This window comes from Lemur catta, chromosome 7 (genome assembly GCF_020740605.2).
Source record: "Lemur catta isolate mLemCat1 chromosome 7, mLemCat1.pri, whole genome shotgun sequence".
Classification (NCBI taxonomy): Eukaryota; Metazoa; Chordata; class Mammalia; order Primates; family Lemuridae; genus Lemur; species Lemur catta.
In genome coordinates, this window is record NC_059134.1 from 57,716,077 (window position 1) to 57,733,211 (window position 17,135).

Here is a 17,135-nt window from a genome sequence, read left to right on the forward strand (position 1 = left end):
GTACTTAATCATTAGCCCAGCATCTACCCTTGTAATATCTTTTGGTTCCATCTAATTCAAGGAAACAGTGAGTAAACTGAGTTAGGTATGATTAATCCAGCAGTTTCCTTTTTTTGCTTGATCAGACATGTTGAACTTGAGTCAGTCTGGGTTGTTGGAGAGACTATGACCTTACAAGTGACCCAGATGCACCATGCCACATTCAGGCCCCAAGACCAATGGAAGTCCTTCAGGACCTAGCTGCTGTTTCATCCTTGAATGAAGAACCTCCACTGTAGGATGTGGGCTACCCCATCAGACCAGATGTTCAGGGCTCAAGTCACTCCTGCCTTCCCTCTCCCCACTAGGAACATTCCCTTTAACAACACAAGCACCTGCCCCTTTGCCTTCTGGAGAAATTTAGCACAGCTGGGTAAAAGGGCCAGTTCAGGATAAGCTGCTGTACGGCAGAGGAAAGGAAGTGGGCACAAAGTACCTCTGATGTCCGCAGTCTGTTACCTGTGGCCTCAGAGAACTTGAAACTGGAACTCTGAGTGCTGGAGAATTAGTCCTCCATGTGACCTCAGAGAACTTGGAGCCAGAATTCTAGGTTTTTATGGTGACATCTCCCCTTATGACCCAAATGTCTCTTTTGGCCAAGTCTCTCTGGGAAGGCCGTTCTTTCCCCCACACTACATAGGAAAGGTCTGTTGGCCCTTGGCAGCCTCAATTTCTTTATTATCAGGGCACTTTGACTTTGACTTTTTTTTCCCTTCTAAGACAACCAAGGTATGTACACTTCCTCCCATATTTGAGATTCTTCCTGTGAAGTCACTGAAGGTCAGGAACCAGACGCTGGCCCCACCCTTCCCGGAGCTGAGGTACCTTAGCCTGGCCTACAACAAGGTGACTTTCTGCTTCTCTTCTGTTTTCTCAGGGGCACAGATGGGAGGGTGGGGTGTGAGCTGCTCTGGCCTACAGGCCAACCCTCCAATTCCCTGCATTACAGGTATACGGGATCAGGAATTCTCAGGGACGGGAAAGTGAAGGCAGTTCAGGCCAAGGCAGGAGTCCATCCAGTCACAGATATTTATTTAGCACTTACCATGTGCCAGGCTCTGTACTAGGCATTGGGTATACAGCTATGGAAGGAAAGACTTGGCCTCTGCCTTTTTGGAGCTTGTCACCTAGGAAGACTGATCCTGGACAACTCATCACAGTATAAGCATGCTTAGTGTTATGAAGAAATCCACAGTGCTGTGAAGGATGTTATGGTGGGGAGGGGGCTAACCTGTATTTGGGATCAGAGAAAGTTCTCAAGGAAGTGGTGTTTAAGCTGAGATCTGACCCAGTGAGTTTCAGGTGAAGAGGGAGTGTCCAGTGAGGTGAGAAATGTTCTAGCCTAAGGGAACCGCAAATGTAAAGTCCATGGGACAGATTTAACATATTTTTCTTGTGTGTTTTCAATATCCATACCTGTTTGATTTTCTGTAAATTCCACTAATTGAGCCCTACTGAAGTCTGAAATGCAAGAGTTAAAAGATACTCTGCTTACATTCCTCCTAAGGCAAGCAGTTGATACAGCTAAATCCTAAAGTGTTTATTTCTAAGAGTTTTATAATTTTAGCTGTACACTTAAGTCTTTGTTCTTTTTTGAGTTAAACTTTATATGGTGTGATACAGGCATCACCTTCATTCTTTTGCATGTGGATATTCAGTATTCTCAACTCCATTTAGTGAAAAGACTTTCCCCCACTGAATGATCTTCACACCCTTGTCGAAAATCAGGGGGCCATAGATGTGTTATGGGTCCCTCTTCTTGAAATTGGTAATTTGTCTTCTCTTATTTTATTGATCCATAATAGTTAGATGTTATCCTTTTTATTGACTTTTTAAAATTAAACTAGCTGCTGAATTCACTGGATTTCTTTATTATTTGTTTTCCATTTCATTGATATCTGCTCATAATTTTATTTCTGTTATTCTACTTACAACAAATGTAATTTGATCTTTTTCTAGCTCCCTAAGTAGTATAATTTTACATCATTGATTTAGATCTTTCTCCTTTCTAGTATAAACATGTATAGCTATAAACTTCTTCTCTAAGCATTGCTTTAGCTGTGTTCTACAAATTGTGATACATCATTTTTTTTTATTCAGTTAAAGTATTTTAATTTTTCTTGTGATTTCTTCTTTGACCCATGGGTTGTTTAGATGTGAGCTGTTCAATTTCCAAATACGGGGCTCTTCTAAATGTCTTGTATTTGTTTATTTCTAATTGAATACTATTGTGGGCAGATAAAAATCTGTAAAATTTCATTCTTCTGAAATCTGTTTAAACTTTATGTTCCACCCCTATGGTCTATCTTGGTGACCACTCCATGTACACTTAGGAAAAAATGTATTCTGAAGTCTTGGGGGATAGTGTTCTATAAATATTGATTAAGTTAAGGTGGTTGGTAGTGTTACTTACATCTTCTCTGTACTTTTCTCTGTTCGTTACATCAATTACTGAGAATAGTGTGTTAAAATCTCTACTTATGGTTGTGGATTTATTTATTTCTCCCTTTAGTTGTGTCAGTTTTTGCTCCATGTATTTTGAAGTCTGCTATCCAGTGTATATACATTTAGAATTGTTATATCTACCTAATATGTGGATACTTTTATTATTATGAATTGTCTTCCTTTGCCTCTAATAATACTCCTTGTCTTGATGTCTATCTTGTCTGATTTTAATATAGCTACATAGCTTTCTCATGCTTACTATTTGTGTGGTACATCTCTCCCTATCCTTTTATTTGCAACCTATATATATATATCTTTATAGTTAAGGGACATGTCTTTTAGACAGCATGTAGTTAGTTCTTGCAAATGTTCCAGAATGTTTTTCTCAGTGTTCCTGCTCTATCCTCAGCTTTAAGCCTTTCCTATGTGCCTGAACCTCAGAGGGGTTTATTTCTACACTCTTTCCCTCCACTCAGCAAGTAAACTGCTTTTGCTTGTTACTTAGTGCTTGCTAGTCTTGTTGTAGGGACCAAAGGGAGGCTCCAGCCCATCTTAGGCAGCCCTGGGTCCCTTTCTCAGTGGGCCTTTCTCAGTGGTCCTACCGCTGACCTACCAGGAGGAGACCTCTAATGTATTAGCCCCAGGTTGGTTTCCTGTCCTTACTCCCTGAGTAGTGGGTTTTTATGTTATTTCCCTTCCCCAGATGCAGTGCTCTGGGCTGACAGGGTTTGCTGAACTTCCTCAGCAGCTGAAGGCTTTTGTTCCGTAGGCAGAAGGGTTGGCAAGGCTTCCTGCCTTTCCTGCAGTGGCAGCGGCTCTCCTACAGGCCCACACCACCAAGGAAGGCTGTCTCCAATCTCTCTCCTGCCTCCAGTCTTTCCCACACAATTGGGTGTGAAGTCCTCCGGAGTCTGCAGCTCTCAGGGGTTCTACTCTCTTACTCTAGGCCATGCTTGGTCTTTAGCAAGTCATTAAAATTTTTAGCCAATTTCTTCTTAACACATTAACTGCCATGTGAGTTGTATTTAGTTCATGCTAGTTTTGAGCCCAGGGCCTTGTGAAGCAAAAACTGGGCAAACCCTACAGTTGGTTCATGAAAAGCTTGTTGATGTTCTTATTGTTACAATTAATATTGACAAATTAATTCTAAAAATGTAGATTAAATGAATAGAAGTCAATAAATTTCATTTTTCATTAGATTAGAAAGGATAGTTTTGTTTTGTAAGTTTTTATTCTATTTTCATAATAAAACACTATGGCCTCAAGGAAAAAAAATTTTTTTAGTGTGGCAGTCAATGTGTTAAATGCTTGTGTTCCATTTGTGTTCTGCCACAGGTGGGCCAGTGTCCATGTCCCATCTCTCCTTGGAGGTGCCAGTCTTTCCTTAGATTTCAGGCCATGTGATTGCCCTGAGACCTTAGCTCTCTGCTGGACTCAAGAAAAGTTATGATTTTATGGGTTATTCAGCCTTTTTTTCTTCTTATTAAGGTTGGAGCAGCACTCTTTCCATTTTTCTACATTTGTACTTGAGTTTTTAAATGGTGTTTTTCTTTATGACAGTTACCATCTAACAAATTATATATCTTTTTGTCAATTATCAGTTGTCTACTACTGTAATTTTTTTAATGCTAGGACTTTGGTTTTGCTTATGTCTATATTCTTATCATCTAGAACATTACCTGATACATGATAGATGCTCAATAAGTTTGTTAGATGAATATTTTGATGTTAAGGAACAGCTACTGTGTTGAAATTAATACTCAATTTATTAAAGTTACAAACTTTAAAATCAATTCTGCCTTCAAATAGAACTTACACATCTAGAATATTCACTCAAAATCTGGAAGTTTTTTGTGTCTAAAGTAATCATTTTCACTTAATCTTTAATATTTATTTAGTTTATAAATTTGAGAGACTGTTATATGCTCTCAATGAGATTGAATAGAAATTTAAAATTATCATTGGAACCTGAATGTATTTCCAGAAGCATTTAACTCACCCTATAAGGGAACAGGCTAGGCTGATGGCCAGATGCTACTCGGTACATCAGCCAGAATCTTAAACCCATATCTTTGAGCTGGGGCTTAATTTCACAGAAAATATGATACACATGCCCTAAGTATCATTCAACTTTTTATCAATTTTAATTGTAATCTTCAACTTTGGATGGATGGAATTTTGCATCCTAACAAAATTAAATTCTCTATCCCCTTTTTGTATTTATTGCCTCTTGATCCCCTAATTTGCACACAAGAGATTCTACACCCACTTTAACCACCATTGTAGTCATTGATCAACACATCTTAGGCACCTTTATAGGTTTATCCTCTTTCTTTGGAGTCTAGATAAGAGGCCAGCAAACTTTTTTTGTAAAGGGCCAGATAATATTTTACTGTGTTGCAGCTACTCACCTCTGCACTTGTAGGACAAAAGGCAACATGTAAATGAATGAGAAAGGGCAGTGTAAACAGATGATGGGCCAAATTTGGCCCAGGCTGTGTTTGCCAACCCTGGTTTTGGTACAGCCTGTGTGCTAAGAGTGATGTTTATATTTTTAAATGGTTAAAAAAATAAAAACAAGGATAATAGTCCATGATTCATTATATGAAATTCAGATTTTGGAGTCCATAAATGAAATTTTATTGGAAAAGAGCCACCATACCTATTTGTTTATGAATTGTCTATGGCTGCTTTTGTGCAATAACAGTAAAGTTGAGTTGTTGCAACAGGGACCATATAGTCTGCAAAGCCTGAAACATTTAATATCTGGCCTTGACAGAAAAGGTTTGCTGATCCCCTGTCTAGGTCCAATGTTAGAGTCCCTCAAGGCCCACTCCTAGTCCCTTTTCTCCTCTCACTGTCTACTCTCTTCCTAGGGATGACTTCAGATACCCATTGGCCCAGGAACAGTGACTCACAAATTTGTAACTCCAATGTGGACCTCTCCTCTGTATACAGACCAGTGTATCCAACTGCCTATTTGACATCTCTCCTTGGAGGTCTGAAAGGTACCTCCAGCTTGCATATAGCCGAAGTGAATTAATGATATTTTTCTCTTTAAATTTTGTTCTTTCATTGTTCCCTATCTTAGTGAATAGCTCCATCATCCACCTAGTTACTCATGTCAAAATTGGTTGTCATTCTTGATACTTCCCTCACCTTTACATCACCTTACCCACAACCCGAGCCTGCCCATATCTAATCCATCGCCAAGTCTTGTCAAATTTAGGTGCTCGTATTTCTAAAATCCATCTAATGCGTTCCCCAAGGACCAAAATCTTTAACTACCTTTGGTCTGGCCCCTACTTGCGTCTCCAGCCTCATTTTGCACCAGGCGCCCTCTTTTTCTCTGCTTTTAGTCACACTTTCCTTCTTTAAATTCCTCCAGCAGGCTGTGAGGCCTTTCACACACTGTTTTCTTTGCATAGAATACTTCCTGTCCGTAGTGAAGCATTACTAGCTGCTGCAGCAACCTTAAATATCTCAATCACTTATACACAATAAAAGTTTATATCTTGCTTTTGCAAAGTCCATTGTGGATATTCCTGGTTGGCAGGTGGCCTTCCACATGATCATTCAGAGCCTCAAGTCCCCTCTGGCTATGGCTCTGTCATCTCGTAGGATCTTAAGAGTACTTTATTGGACCCTATGTACCTGGTGGGTACAGATGGTTGAGCAGGGGGAGTGTAGTAGAGGGAGGGAAGTAGAGGAGGTACAGGAGATTTTGTATAGGCTGTACCTGGAAGTAGCGTTTATCACTTCCATCCGTGTTGCATTGGCTAGAACTGAGTCACATGACCATACCTAACTGCCTGGGAGGCTAGGAGATATAATCTAGCATGTGCTAAAGGAAGAGAAAATGGTTTGGGTTAATACAGAGATGTCTGTGCCACATACTCTATCCCCCCACTGCATTCACTAAATACTTCTTACTCCTCCTTTAGATCTCAGGGACACCTTCTCTTACCTCTCTGACTAGGTCATACCACATCTCTTTTGTGGCACTTACCACATTATAAATCTCCTGTCTTTTGTGTTACTATTTCTTCAGTGCTTTTCCCACTAGACCATACTTGAGGGCAGGAATGGTAACTCTTTTGCTCATTCTCAACAAAGTGCTTGGCACGTGGTAGGTATTCAGTAAATATTTGTTGGTTAAATGAATAAAAATGAAAGAGAAGTTAGTTGCTCAGTGGAAATCTCATGCTACCCAGTGAGACTCCAGAGAAAGTCAAAGTGAAGTGCCCTCCCTCTTCCAGCCCTTGGACCTTAGTGCCATCTATGGGTCCTACATCTGACCCAACACCTTTCAGTATCCAAGGGTCTGATAGGCTGCTGCCCTACTTCTGGCCCCTCTGATACTGCTGGCCCTGACACTGTTACATTGCTACTAGATACCCACCTCAAGATAGTCCCTAGATGTTCCAGGCACTCTGCTCAACAAGGGTTGTATCAATATATTTTTTGCCTTTCAGAGGCTAGCTTGGCCAGCAAGCCACCACTTGCAGGCTGGCTTCACAGGGCAGCCTCTGGGTTCCACATAGCTACGGAGCCTCCCTTACCACTGGCTCTGCTTATCCCTTAGATGTGTGGGTCCCCCTGACCTCTTGTCTCCTATCCCTCCCCAGATCAGTGCCCTGGACTGGCCTCAGTGAATGAGGCCATCAGGGGTGCTGTTGACAGACTGATGGGGTGTGTAGGTTTGCATTGAGGAAGGTGAAGTGTCAGGCAAATTGTATCCTAAAGTCAAAATCAGTGCTCTTCCAACCTTCCAGACTGTTTGTGAGACAAGTGCTTTTTGTGTTTGTTACTATTTTTGCCACCAACATCCTCCATGCTTAATATAAGCTACATATCCAGTGTGGAAAGGGGAGAAAAATTCTTTTTTTTTTTTTTTTTTTTTGAGACAGAGTCTCACTTTGTTGCCCGGGCTAGAGTGAGTGCCGTGGCATCAGCCTAGCTCACAGCAACCTCAGACTCCTGGGCTTAAGCAATCCTACTGCCTCAGCCTCCCGAGTAGCTGGGACTACAGGCATGAGCCACCATGCCCGGCTAATTTTTTTGTATATATATTTTTAGTTGGCCAGATAATTTCTTTCTATTTTTAGTAGAGACGGGGTCTCACTCTTGCTCAGGCTGGTCTCGAACTCCTGACCTCGAGCGATCCACCCGCCTCGGCCTCCCAGAGCTAGGATTACAGGCGTGAGCCACCGCGCCCGGCCGGGAGAAAAATTCTTAACTCTTAATATGGAACAGTGATGGTGGAATTTCACACTTGAGGGGCAAGGTATTCTGGGCATTCGCAGGTGATATTGCAGGGATAAGGTACTACCCAGCAGTGAGTCCCATCCACAGCAGCATCTCTTCCCCGTCTACCCCCAATCTTGGCAAGCATGTACCCCTGCTGTCTGGGGCCTGGATGTACCTGGGCAGAGGTAAGGGGCGGTGTCAACCTGATGATCTCTCCTGCATTTGTTACAGATTGCAAAGGAGGATGCTGTCCTGCCAGTAGCTCTCTTCCCATCTCTCTGCGAGCTCATCTTTCATAACAACCCTCTGGTGGCCCACACACGAGGTATGGTACCCACAAACCTGCCCCTGCTCCAAGGAGCAATGTGAGCACCCTCATTCCCGCTGGGAAGGCCTGGACTCTGCTCTGTGTCAGGATGGACAAGGTTCATGGTGTACTGGGGAATGGAGAAAATAGTAGGCAGTGCTCAGCACCTGCTCTGCACCCGCTCATCCTGACAGTAACCCTATAAGGGAGGCGGGCATTACTGCCCCCATGGAAAGTGGTGGAAACTGAAGCCCAGGGAAGTTCATAGTCTGCCCAAGGTCACACAGCAAGAAAGAGACAGAGTTGGGAATGGAATACCAAATTATCTAGATCCTGCGTGAAAACTCTTTAAGCTATACTCTGCTTTGTGGAACAGGTCTGTTGTGACTTTGTTTCCCACTTTCCAGTTGGAGAGGAGTGCAGGCCTAAATGCAGGGCCCTCTCCTCCCAGAGCACACTGAATGCAGCGATGCTGTCAGCAGTGGAGCCTACTGTCCAAGATACAGCAGCTGGAGGAATTTTAGAGTCCTAGGCCCTGAAGTGACACCAGTGATGTTCTAATCCTTGCTCTACACTATCTTTGTTACCTTGGGCAAATTCCTTAACCTCTCTGTGTCTCAGTTTCCTTATCTATCAAATGGGAATAGTACAGTTCTGTCTCCTAGGAGCAATTTGAACAGTGCCTGGCACATAGTAAGCCCCAGTATAAATGTCAGCTGTTAGTAATCTTATTTTCCAATCATGGCACCAGGGGTCCCTCCACTGCTGAAGAGCTTCCTCCAGGAGAGACTGGGGATCCGCTTAATTCGAAGGAAGATAGTAAAGGCTAAGCATCATATTTTGATGCCTCAGAAGGAATCTCGGAAGGTAAGGCTTCCAAGGCAGGACTCCCACTCTCAGAAGGAACGGAGCCTATTCTAATGCATGCAAACTAACCTGGTGATAGAGCTGCTCTCTTCCACAATGCCTGGAATCTCTCCATTAGGTTCAGTATTGCCTTCTCCTTTTCTTGCTCTGTTAAATATAGATATAACCAGGAGGGGCAAGAAAATCAAAGTTAGAGTAGGGAGCAGCCTTGGAGGTCACTGAGTCTGACCTCCTAATTTTACAGAGAAACTAAGGCCCAGAGAAGGAGCTATGGAGAAGTGGGGAGGAATCAGCCTTGAAGTCAGAAGACCCAGGAATGAGCCTGGTTCCATCACTTTCCATAGCTGCCTGACCTTGGGCAAGAGTTTCACTTTCTGAGCTTCACTTTTCTCAACTCTAAAACCTCTCAGAGCTGCTCAGAGCACTGGATGAAACAACAGATATGAAAATACATTATAAATTCCCAAAATTCATATCAATGCAAGTTATAGTCACCTACAATAATTAAGAATGGCTGCAGCCGGGCGTGGTGGCTCACACCTGTAATCCTAGCACTCTGGGAGGCTGAGGCAGGAGGATCACTCGAGGTCAGGAGTTCGAGACCAGCCTGGGCAAGAGCGAGACCCATCTCTACTAAAAATAGAAAGAAATTATATGGACAACTAAAAATATATATAGAAAAAATTAGTTGGGCATGGTGGCGCATGCCTGTAGTCCCAGCTACTCGGGAGGCTGAGGCAGTAGGATTGCTTGAGCCCAGGAGTTTGAGGTTGCTGTGAGCTAGGCTGACACCACGGCACTCTAGCCCAGGCAACAGAGTGAGACTCTATCTCACAAAAAAAAAAAAAAAAAAAAGAATGGCTGTGTCAGGTCTTCTGCCTGAATCTTAAGGGAGTGCTTCCTTACGTTGAGAGCAGTCTAATTCCTCTTCTAACTTTCCCAGCCAGTGCTCTTAGACTCACCTTCTGAGATGCCATGTAATAAGTCAAATTCCTCTTTCATCTAGAATTTCAGAAATTTCTGTGAAATGCTCCTCTGTCCTGAACTTTAGTCTTTCTACAGCCAAAAGCTGCACTGAGCCTTGCTGATCCCAAAAGTTAAATCCAGTTATTCCCCTGCCACCCCCTCTATAGCTTGCCTCTGTCCAGCTAAGCTCTTGTCTTGAATCCTCATAGGACTGCAGCAATCCACTGAAAGTCGGAAATAGAACTTGTAAGGTTACCATCATCTTTCTCCTTGTCTGTTGCCTCCTCTAAGGATCAGCCAACTGGGAAGGGAACAGAATCAGAGTGAGCTGGATGCTCAGTACAGAATCTTCTCTGTCCTTTACAGAGCACCCATACTTTGCTGAGCAATTGCATAAGTACTATCCAATAATTCTCACAACAGATGAGGAAACAGGCTCAGAGAGGTAAACTAACTTACTTGTTAAAAGTTAATGTTGGGGCCCAAGAGACCCCTCACCCCTTCTCCATCCAAGGTTTTGACTAATAATAGTTAGATAAACACAAATACCAATGGCCAAATGAGAAACAAACCAATGCTTTGTTACTCTAGGCAAACAGCCTCTAGGCTAGGCTGGAGAATGTAGCTTAGTCCTGAAGCCAGATGGGTTGATGTCCACATGGCCCTAGTGTGCGTACGGAGATGGGGCCAGAGCTGCAGATTAGACTTCTGGGCCTTTTACTCACTCAGTTGCATGAACAAAGGCTGCAGGCCCTCCCTTCATACCTAGGCATGGACAGAACAGGAGGAAAATGGAGAACCTGCCAGAGCAAGCCTGTAACCAAGAAGCTGTGTGAGCCCTTTGCTTGTGAAAACACAGATGGAAGGTAAAATAGTCTGTTCTTGATGGCCAGTAATCCAGCCCCCCCCCCCCCCGCCCCGTGAGGCAGGGCCCAGTGAGTAGCAACCCCTGACCAATTAGACTATCCATTCTTCCCACGGGAAGGGCTGGGAACGCAGTGGTGGGATCAACAAAGAGCATTCCCTTCAGACCTCCTCCATCACAGAACTGTAAGAGGAAGGGATAAATGTTAGCCCTTCCCACCAGCCGCCAAGTGATGGCACTTGTTTTGGACGCTGAGGCTCGGTGCTGCCTGTCTCCTGTGGCACGGGTTCTGAGAAAAGACTTTGGGTCCTTCAGGCCCAAGTTTAAACACTGGGGTTTTACATATTTTCAAAAAGGAAATGTTTTCTTAAAATGAAACTTATTTTATAAAACAGTCATCCTTCATGCTCCTTTGTCTGTTAGGTACATTTGCACAAATCAATCTCATTTGGGAAAACTGCGCTATAGCAGGGCAGGGACTATTCTCCCATTTCACAAGGAGGAAATGGAAGCTCCAGTGTGTATATAGAACTGTATTCTGGCCTATATTTTTCTAAATACAGTGCTTGGGCTCTTTGCGTTCCACAGCACAGTCTGTAAAAGTACAGATATAAGTAGACCAAATACCTTTGACAAACAATAAAAAACAATCTACTATGTAAATAAGAGGGGAGGAAAAACTAAGCCCAGCTGAGGTAGATTGGGCACATGGCTGCCTCCTGGCAGCTGAGGCAAAAAAGGAGGGAGAGAATGGTGCTAGGCTTTTATTGATTAAGAAAAGTGAGCAGTTCAACAGGAAAGAAGCTGCTTCCTTGGTCTTGAACCCTAAGAGATTTCTCATTTGGATCTTTATATAAGGTACAGAGCCCAGCATCCTGACAAGGCCCAGGTGCTGCCGTCTTCCAGAAAGTACAGGACCATCCCCCAACACCCACTTCTAGGAGTCCCTGGGGAAAGTCAAGGGCACCACATTAAACCTTGATCTGAAGAGTAAGGCTACTGAGAACCACAGTGATACGGTCAGGGATGCAGCATGAGGCCTGGAGCCCAGAACTGGAATCAGATAGTCCAGGCTCTGCCACTGCAGCACTCTGTGACCTTGGACAAGTCATTTTACCTCTCTGAGCCCCTGTTTCCTCACCCGTAAAAAGAAGATAATTATTCACTGGGTATAAATAAAACAACTTATGTCATGCATGGGGCATATCATAGATGCCAAACAAGTTTGATTTCCCTCTCCGCCTCTCCGTGAGTCCTTACCCTGTGCTCTGACTGCTATACAAGTGGCCTTAGGCTAGCGAGGCCCAGGGGAAGAGATTCCTGATTAGGGAGCAAATCCAATCCAGCCCTTCTCCCATGACAGGTGAAAACTCAAGTTCCAAAGGTGCCGAAGCAGTCTCTACTGCTCCATCACCCCTGCATGTCCACGATGAAGGCTCCCTCGAGGGATATGCTGGAGCCAGAGGCAGAGCAAGCTGAAGAGCTACCCACTGCCCAAAGCACTTCTCTGGGGCCAGAGATACCCACTGAGGGCGTGGAAGGCCTTTCCCTGCCCCACCGGACCTTTGTGCCACTGCCTCCCATCAGCTCCGACTCCACTGTGCATAGTGAAGAGACTGTGTCACACCCGAGCGACACGGCCATCCATCTCAGCCCAGAGCAGCCATCAGATGAGGACACCAAGAGCACGGAGTCCATCTTCCTGACGCAGGTACCCGTATCCAACTGCCCTTGCCCACTTACTGCCAGCTGCCACAGGTTCCTGCACAGCCCTTAGCTGGCGGGGCTGCTGAGGGCAGCTGGGAGCAAGCACATGGCAAGTCTGTAACCAGAAGGCAGCACCCTTGGCAGGGCTTGCAAGCCCCTTCCGGGAGATCCACTGGGGGGCTCCCCTCCCGGGAGATCCGGGAGGCTACTGATGGGGACATATTGGTCCTATAGTACAGACAAGATCCAGGGTCCAACTGGGATGTGGTTCTGACCAGTTTTCAGAATGGTTTGCTGCTGCCCTGCCTCTCTGCTCTTCACTTTTGATACTGTCTCTGGATCCTGGAAAGACAGAGCAGACACAGGTCCTGCCCTCAAGGTGCTCTCAGTCTAATGGGGAAGATGGACAGGAACAAGACATGCAATCAGTGCTAAGACTGAGGGAAACCCAGGGGCTGGGAGCCCAAGGGAAGGAAGAATGCCTCTGCCTCAGAGGGCCTCCTGGAAGAGTTTCAAATGAGCTAAACTTTGCAGGCTGAGTAGGAGTTAACCAGGTGAAGATGTGGCAGCAGGGGCATTCTGGGCAGAGGGAACAGCATGAAAGAAGGTATAGAGGGAAATTAAAATGGTATATGCAGGAACCACAAATGTTCAGTGTCAGTGCAGCAGAAGGGTGGCATGTAGGGAAAGGGAAATATAAGGCTGGAAGAGTTGGCAGGGCCCCTTGAAGTTATTATTCAGCCGTGCCTCTCCCTGATCTCCCTGCCTCCAGTCTTGCCCCTCCAGTCTGCCCACTGCCAACTCTATCCGGGATGTACATCCATCCATCTTTCCTTATGCCACAGATGACTTATAGTGACATATAAATTCATACAGTATAGAAATATCTTTATGAACAATGCAGAATGTAAACAAATAAATATTTAAAAAAATAAACAATTGAGAGTTAGATGAAAAGAAAATCTGGACAAGAAAGGAAGTTAACAAATACAAGGGTACTTCTGTCACTCAAACATGCACATCATGCACTACTGCTCTCATGGTAAAGGTGTATTGCCAAATGTAACTCTGAGCTCCTAGCAGCCAAAGCAATACAATCAATCATGAGTCACCATGTTGTTCGTTAAAAAAAAAAAAAAAATCTTAAAGGTTTTTTCTTTTTCTTGCCTAATTGTCCTGGCTATAACCTCCAGTATTGAAGAGAAGTGGTTAGAGCAGACATCCTTGTCTTGTTCTGTTCCTAGAGGAAAGCATTCAGTCTTTCACCATTAATTATGATGTTAGCTGTGGGTTTTTCAGAGATGCCCTTAATAGAGTTGAGGAACCTCGTTTCTTTCTATTCCTAATTTACTGAGTGTTTTTTATCAAAAAGTTGTGTTGGATTTTGTTAAATTCTTTTTCTATGTCTATAGAGATGATCATATGGCTTTGGTCTTTCAGTCTATTGACAGTTTATTTCATTACTTGATTTCCAGATGTTAAATCAACCTTGCATAAATCCCACTTGGTCATGGTGTATAATCTTTTTACATGTTGTTGAATTCAGTTTGCAAATATTTTTTGAGGATTTTTACATTTATTAATGCATTGGTCTGTATTTTTCGTTTCTTGTGATGTCTTTCTCTAGTTTTAGGGTGATACTGATCTCAGAAAATGAGCTGGAAAATGTTCCCTTTTCTACATTTTGGAACAGGGCCAAATTCTTCTTTAAGTGTTTGACAGAATTCATCAGTGAAACCAGGTGGTCCTTGGCTTTTCTTTGTGGGAAGTTTTAAAATTACTAATTCAACCTTTTTACTTGTTATAGGTCTATTCATATTTCCTATTTCTTTTTTGAGTTGGCCATTTCAATAAAGGATATAACCACATCCCTAAATGAAATACAGGTTTCATGTTTCTAATAAAACCATTACAGTAGGCTGTGAAATCCTCCATCACTTGCCATCAGGGTGTGAGGATAAAGAAAATACAAAACACCTTCAGCTTGGCATATAAAGGCCCTGCTTATTACTCCAGTTGCCCGTCTCTTCACATTGTACTCCAGGGGTACCAATCTTTAGTTCCTTCAAATGCACCTTGATGTTTCTTACCTTTGCTCATGCTGTCCCTTGCCTGCAGCAGTCATCCTTTCTCTTCACTTGCAGTCCACCTTCTTCCTACCCTTGCCTGGGGATAGCTCTCCTGGCTCTTCAAGACTTAGCTCAGGCAAGGGTTATCACTTCCGCTAGAGAGCTTCCAGGCTGGGTTAGGGCTTCCTCTGGGATCACACAAAACTACTGTGCTCCCTTCTGTTAACAGTATTTATCAAAGTATATGGCCATCTATTTTCATGTCTGCTTCCTTCAATCTCAGTCTTGGTCTTGCCCTTAACAGGGCCCAGCATGGGGACCAGCAGTGGAGCTGATGCTCAGAAGTGTTCACTGAATGAATGAATGTTTTTCTTCCTGGGTACAGGTGAGTGAGCTGCCTTCCTCCATCATCCATAGGGACGATTTACAGGTGAAGGAGAAAGACCAAAGGAGACCACTAACAGCTCCCAGAGAGGTGAAGAGGACTCGAAGGAAGCTCCCATCTGCCTCCCTCCCCAGCAAGTACCGTGGCTATGAAGAGCTGCTGACAGCTAAGCCTGATCCAGCCTTCATTGAGCCAAAGGGTACGTGAGGGCATACTCTTGCTCCAGGGCAAGGGGCTATCTCCACAGCCCAGAGCAAATCAAGGCCAAGCCAAGGTTGGTGTCAAGCCTTCTTTTCCCAGCCAGGGTGCTGTCCTCTTTCTAGATGTCCGCCAAAGGGCTTCTTAGGGTATCCTGGTTTGAAACCCTACATGTCAGGACCCCTGTCCTGGTTTGGGCCTTCACCTGATTTTGGGGAGCCACAGCTTGTTCCAAGACTACAGCTGGTGTAGGCCCAGCTGCTCTGGATGGAAAAGTCCTCAGGAAAGGTTTGATGACCAGACACCCAGACTGGCCAGATTCCTGAACTCTTGCTAGGCCAGTTAAGTCCCAAACTGACATCCAAAATCCTCCCTATTTGGTTCAGGCAAAGGGGCTCAGAGAGGAAGCTGCCTCCTAAGACTGATATGTTAACAATATATGTGCTTCCAAAGGAGCTGGCACTCAGCTGGACTCTCTAGGGTGTCAGTCACTGTGGTGTAACCCCGAGGTTAATAGAGTCACATTGGGGTCTGCCCTTTTCCCCACTCCGGTGCTATTTTTCCATTAGGATCTCTGCTCATATGGGACAAGTACTCACTGAAGAATGATGGAACTTCAGGCACTGCAACAGATCCGGACAAGATTTTCTTCTTGGGGAACTCTCAAATCCTTTTACCTAGAGCTGCAGTGAGACTAGGGAATGAAGAAATCAGGGGAGGCATCCAGGAGAGGGAAGTGTCTTGACTCAATCTTGCCTTCTGGCCCTAGGAATCCAGAAGAACACACAGGCCTTGCAGCATATGCTGAAGCACCCACTGGTGTGCCGCTCCTCCAAGCCCAAGCTGGATACTCTTCAGAAACGCTACGTTCCCAAAGAGAAACAGGTAAACATCCAGCTCACTGAGTGTGTCAGTGGCCTCTCAGGACCCCAAAAGGTACAGATGTGGCTGTCCCCTCAGGACCCTCTGAGGGCCATGCTTTCTCAGTGCCCCAAGCGCTCCCCTGCCTGTTGCTGTGACTGTATGAGGTGAGGCCAAGAAAGTATGAGCATAAAGTTGACATAACACCCTCCTCCCTTACTTTCTGTCAGGCCCAGAGGATCCCTATTCCGCCCCCAAGGAAGACTCGAGCCCAGCTGCTGGATGACATCCTCCTTCGCATGCGGGACCCTCGGAACATTACAGAGGCTCCACTCGGTATGGCTCTGGCATAGCTGCCAGTACCCAAGATCCAGCAGTTTACTCATCTGCTGGCATAAGGCAAAAGAAGGGCTTTGTGTCAGAGCAGGAAGGGCCCTCAGAGCGTGTCTATCCCAGCCCTTTCCATGTGCAGATGGAAAAGCTGAGCCCCAGAGTGAGGCAGGGATTGCCTAAAGTCACATTTATTGGTAGGGACCTGAACCAGGGTTTAATACAGAATCAGGAGGGGATACTGCCGACTTCTCACTGTCCCAAGCTGAAAAGGCCGTTTCAGCCTCCTTAACATCCTCTTCCCACGGCCTCCCACTTTCTAGGGGTCTCTGGACCAAATCCTGCTGCTTCAGGCTAGGTGGGAACCAGGGCAAGCTTGCTACCTCTCCCGGCTTCTGTCCCTGCAGGCGCCGTGCTGCGCCGGCGGACGGAGCAGCGGCTGGTGAACCAGAAGCAGTACCTGGAGGCCAAGCGGCTGCTGAAGGAGTTCCGGGCGCGCTACCGGCAGCTGGTGCGCGGCTCACTGCGGAGGGTGTTGGGGGCCACCCCGCTGCCACCGGCCCACCCAGCGCTGAGCGAGGGCCAGCCCAAGTTTGGCCGCTTTCTTGAGTTCATGGATGAGTTCTGCCATGAGCCCACGGCCAGTGACCCAAAAGGCTAGGGCTGCGCACCTCCTGGCCTGCACCCCAGCCCTCCCCGGGGGCTCTCGGGGCCTCAGAGATCAGCTCGGCAGCTCACTGGCGGCACAGAGTGGGGACCTCGTCAGGACCTCTCCTCCCTGGGCCGGGCATGACCCGGCTCCTGGTCCGGAAGCAATAAAGAGTGGGTGCACAGAGCAATAGAGTG

At 45.3% G+C, this 17,135-nt stretch overlaps 1 protein-coding gene across 2 annotated transcripts in view; it reads left to right on the forward strand.

The window, feature by feature from the left end:
• Nucleotides 1-17,124, forward strand: part of XRRA1 (X-ray radiation resistance associated 1) — a 69,725-nt gene extending 52,601 nt beyond the window's left edge. The window contains exons 12-19 of one of the 2 annotated variants that reach the window (XM_045555473.1): nt 760-885; nt 7,966-8,059; nt 8,793-8,908; nt 12,103-12,450; nt 14,901-15,099; nt 15,868-15,983; nt 16,190-16,295; nt 16,697-17,124. In XM_045555473.1, coding sequence (XP_045411429.1) covers nt 760-885; nt 7,966-8,059; nt 8,793-8,908; nt 12,103-12,450; nt 14,901-15,099; nt 15,868-15,983; nt 16,190-16,295; nt 16,697-16,950 — 1,359 coding nt within the window. In that variant the 3' untranslated portion in view covers nt 16,951-17,124. The remainder of the gene's footprint in view (nt 1-759; nt 886-7,965; nt 8,060-8,792; nt 8,909-12,102; nt 12,451-14,900; nt 15,100-15,867; nt 15,984-16,189; nt 16,296-16,696) is intronic. The other variant, XM_045555472.1, reaches the window with a different exon arrangement.
• The last annotated feature ends 11 nt before the right edge of the window (nt 17,125-17,135 follow it).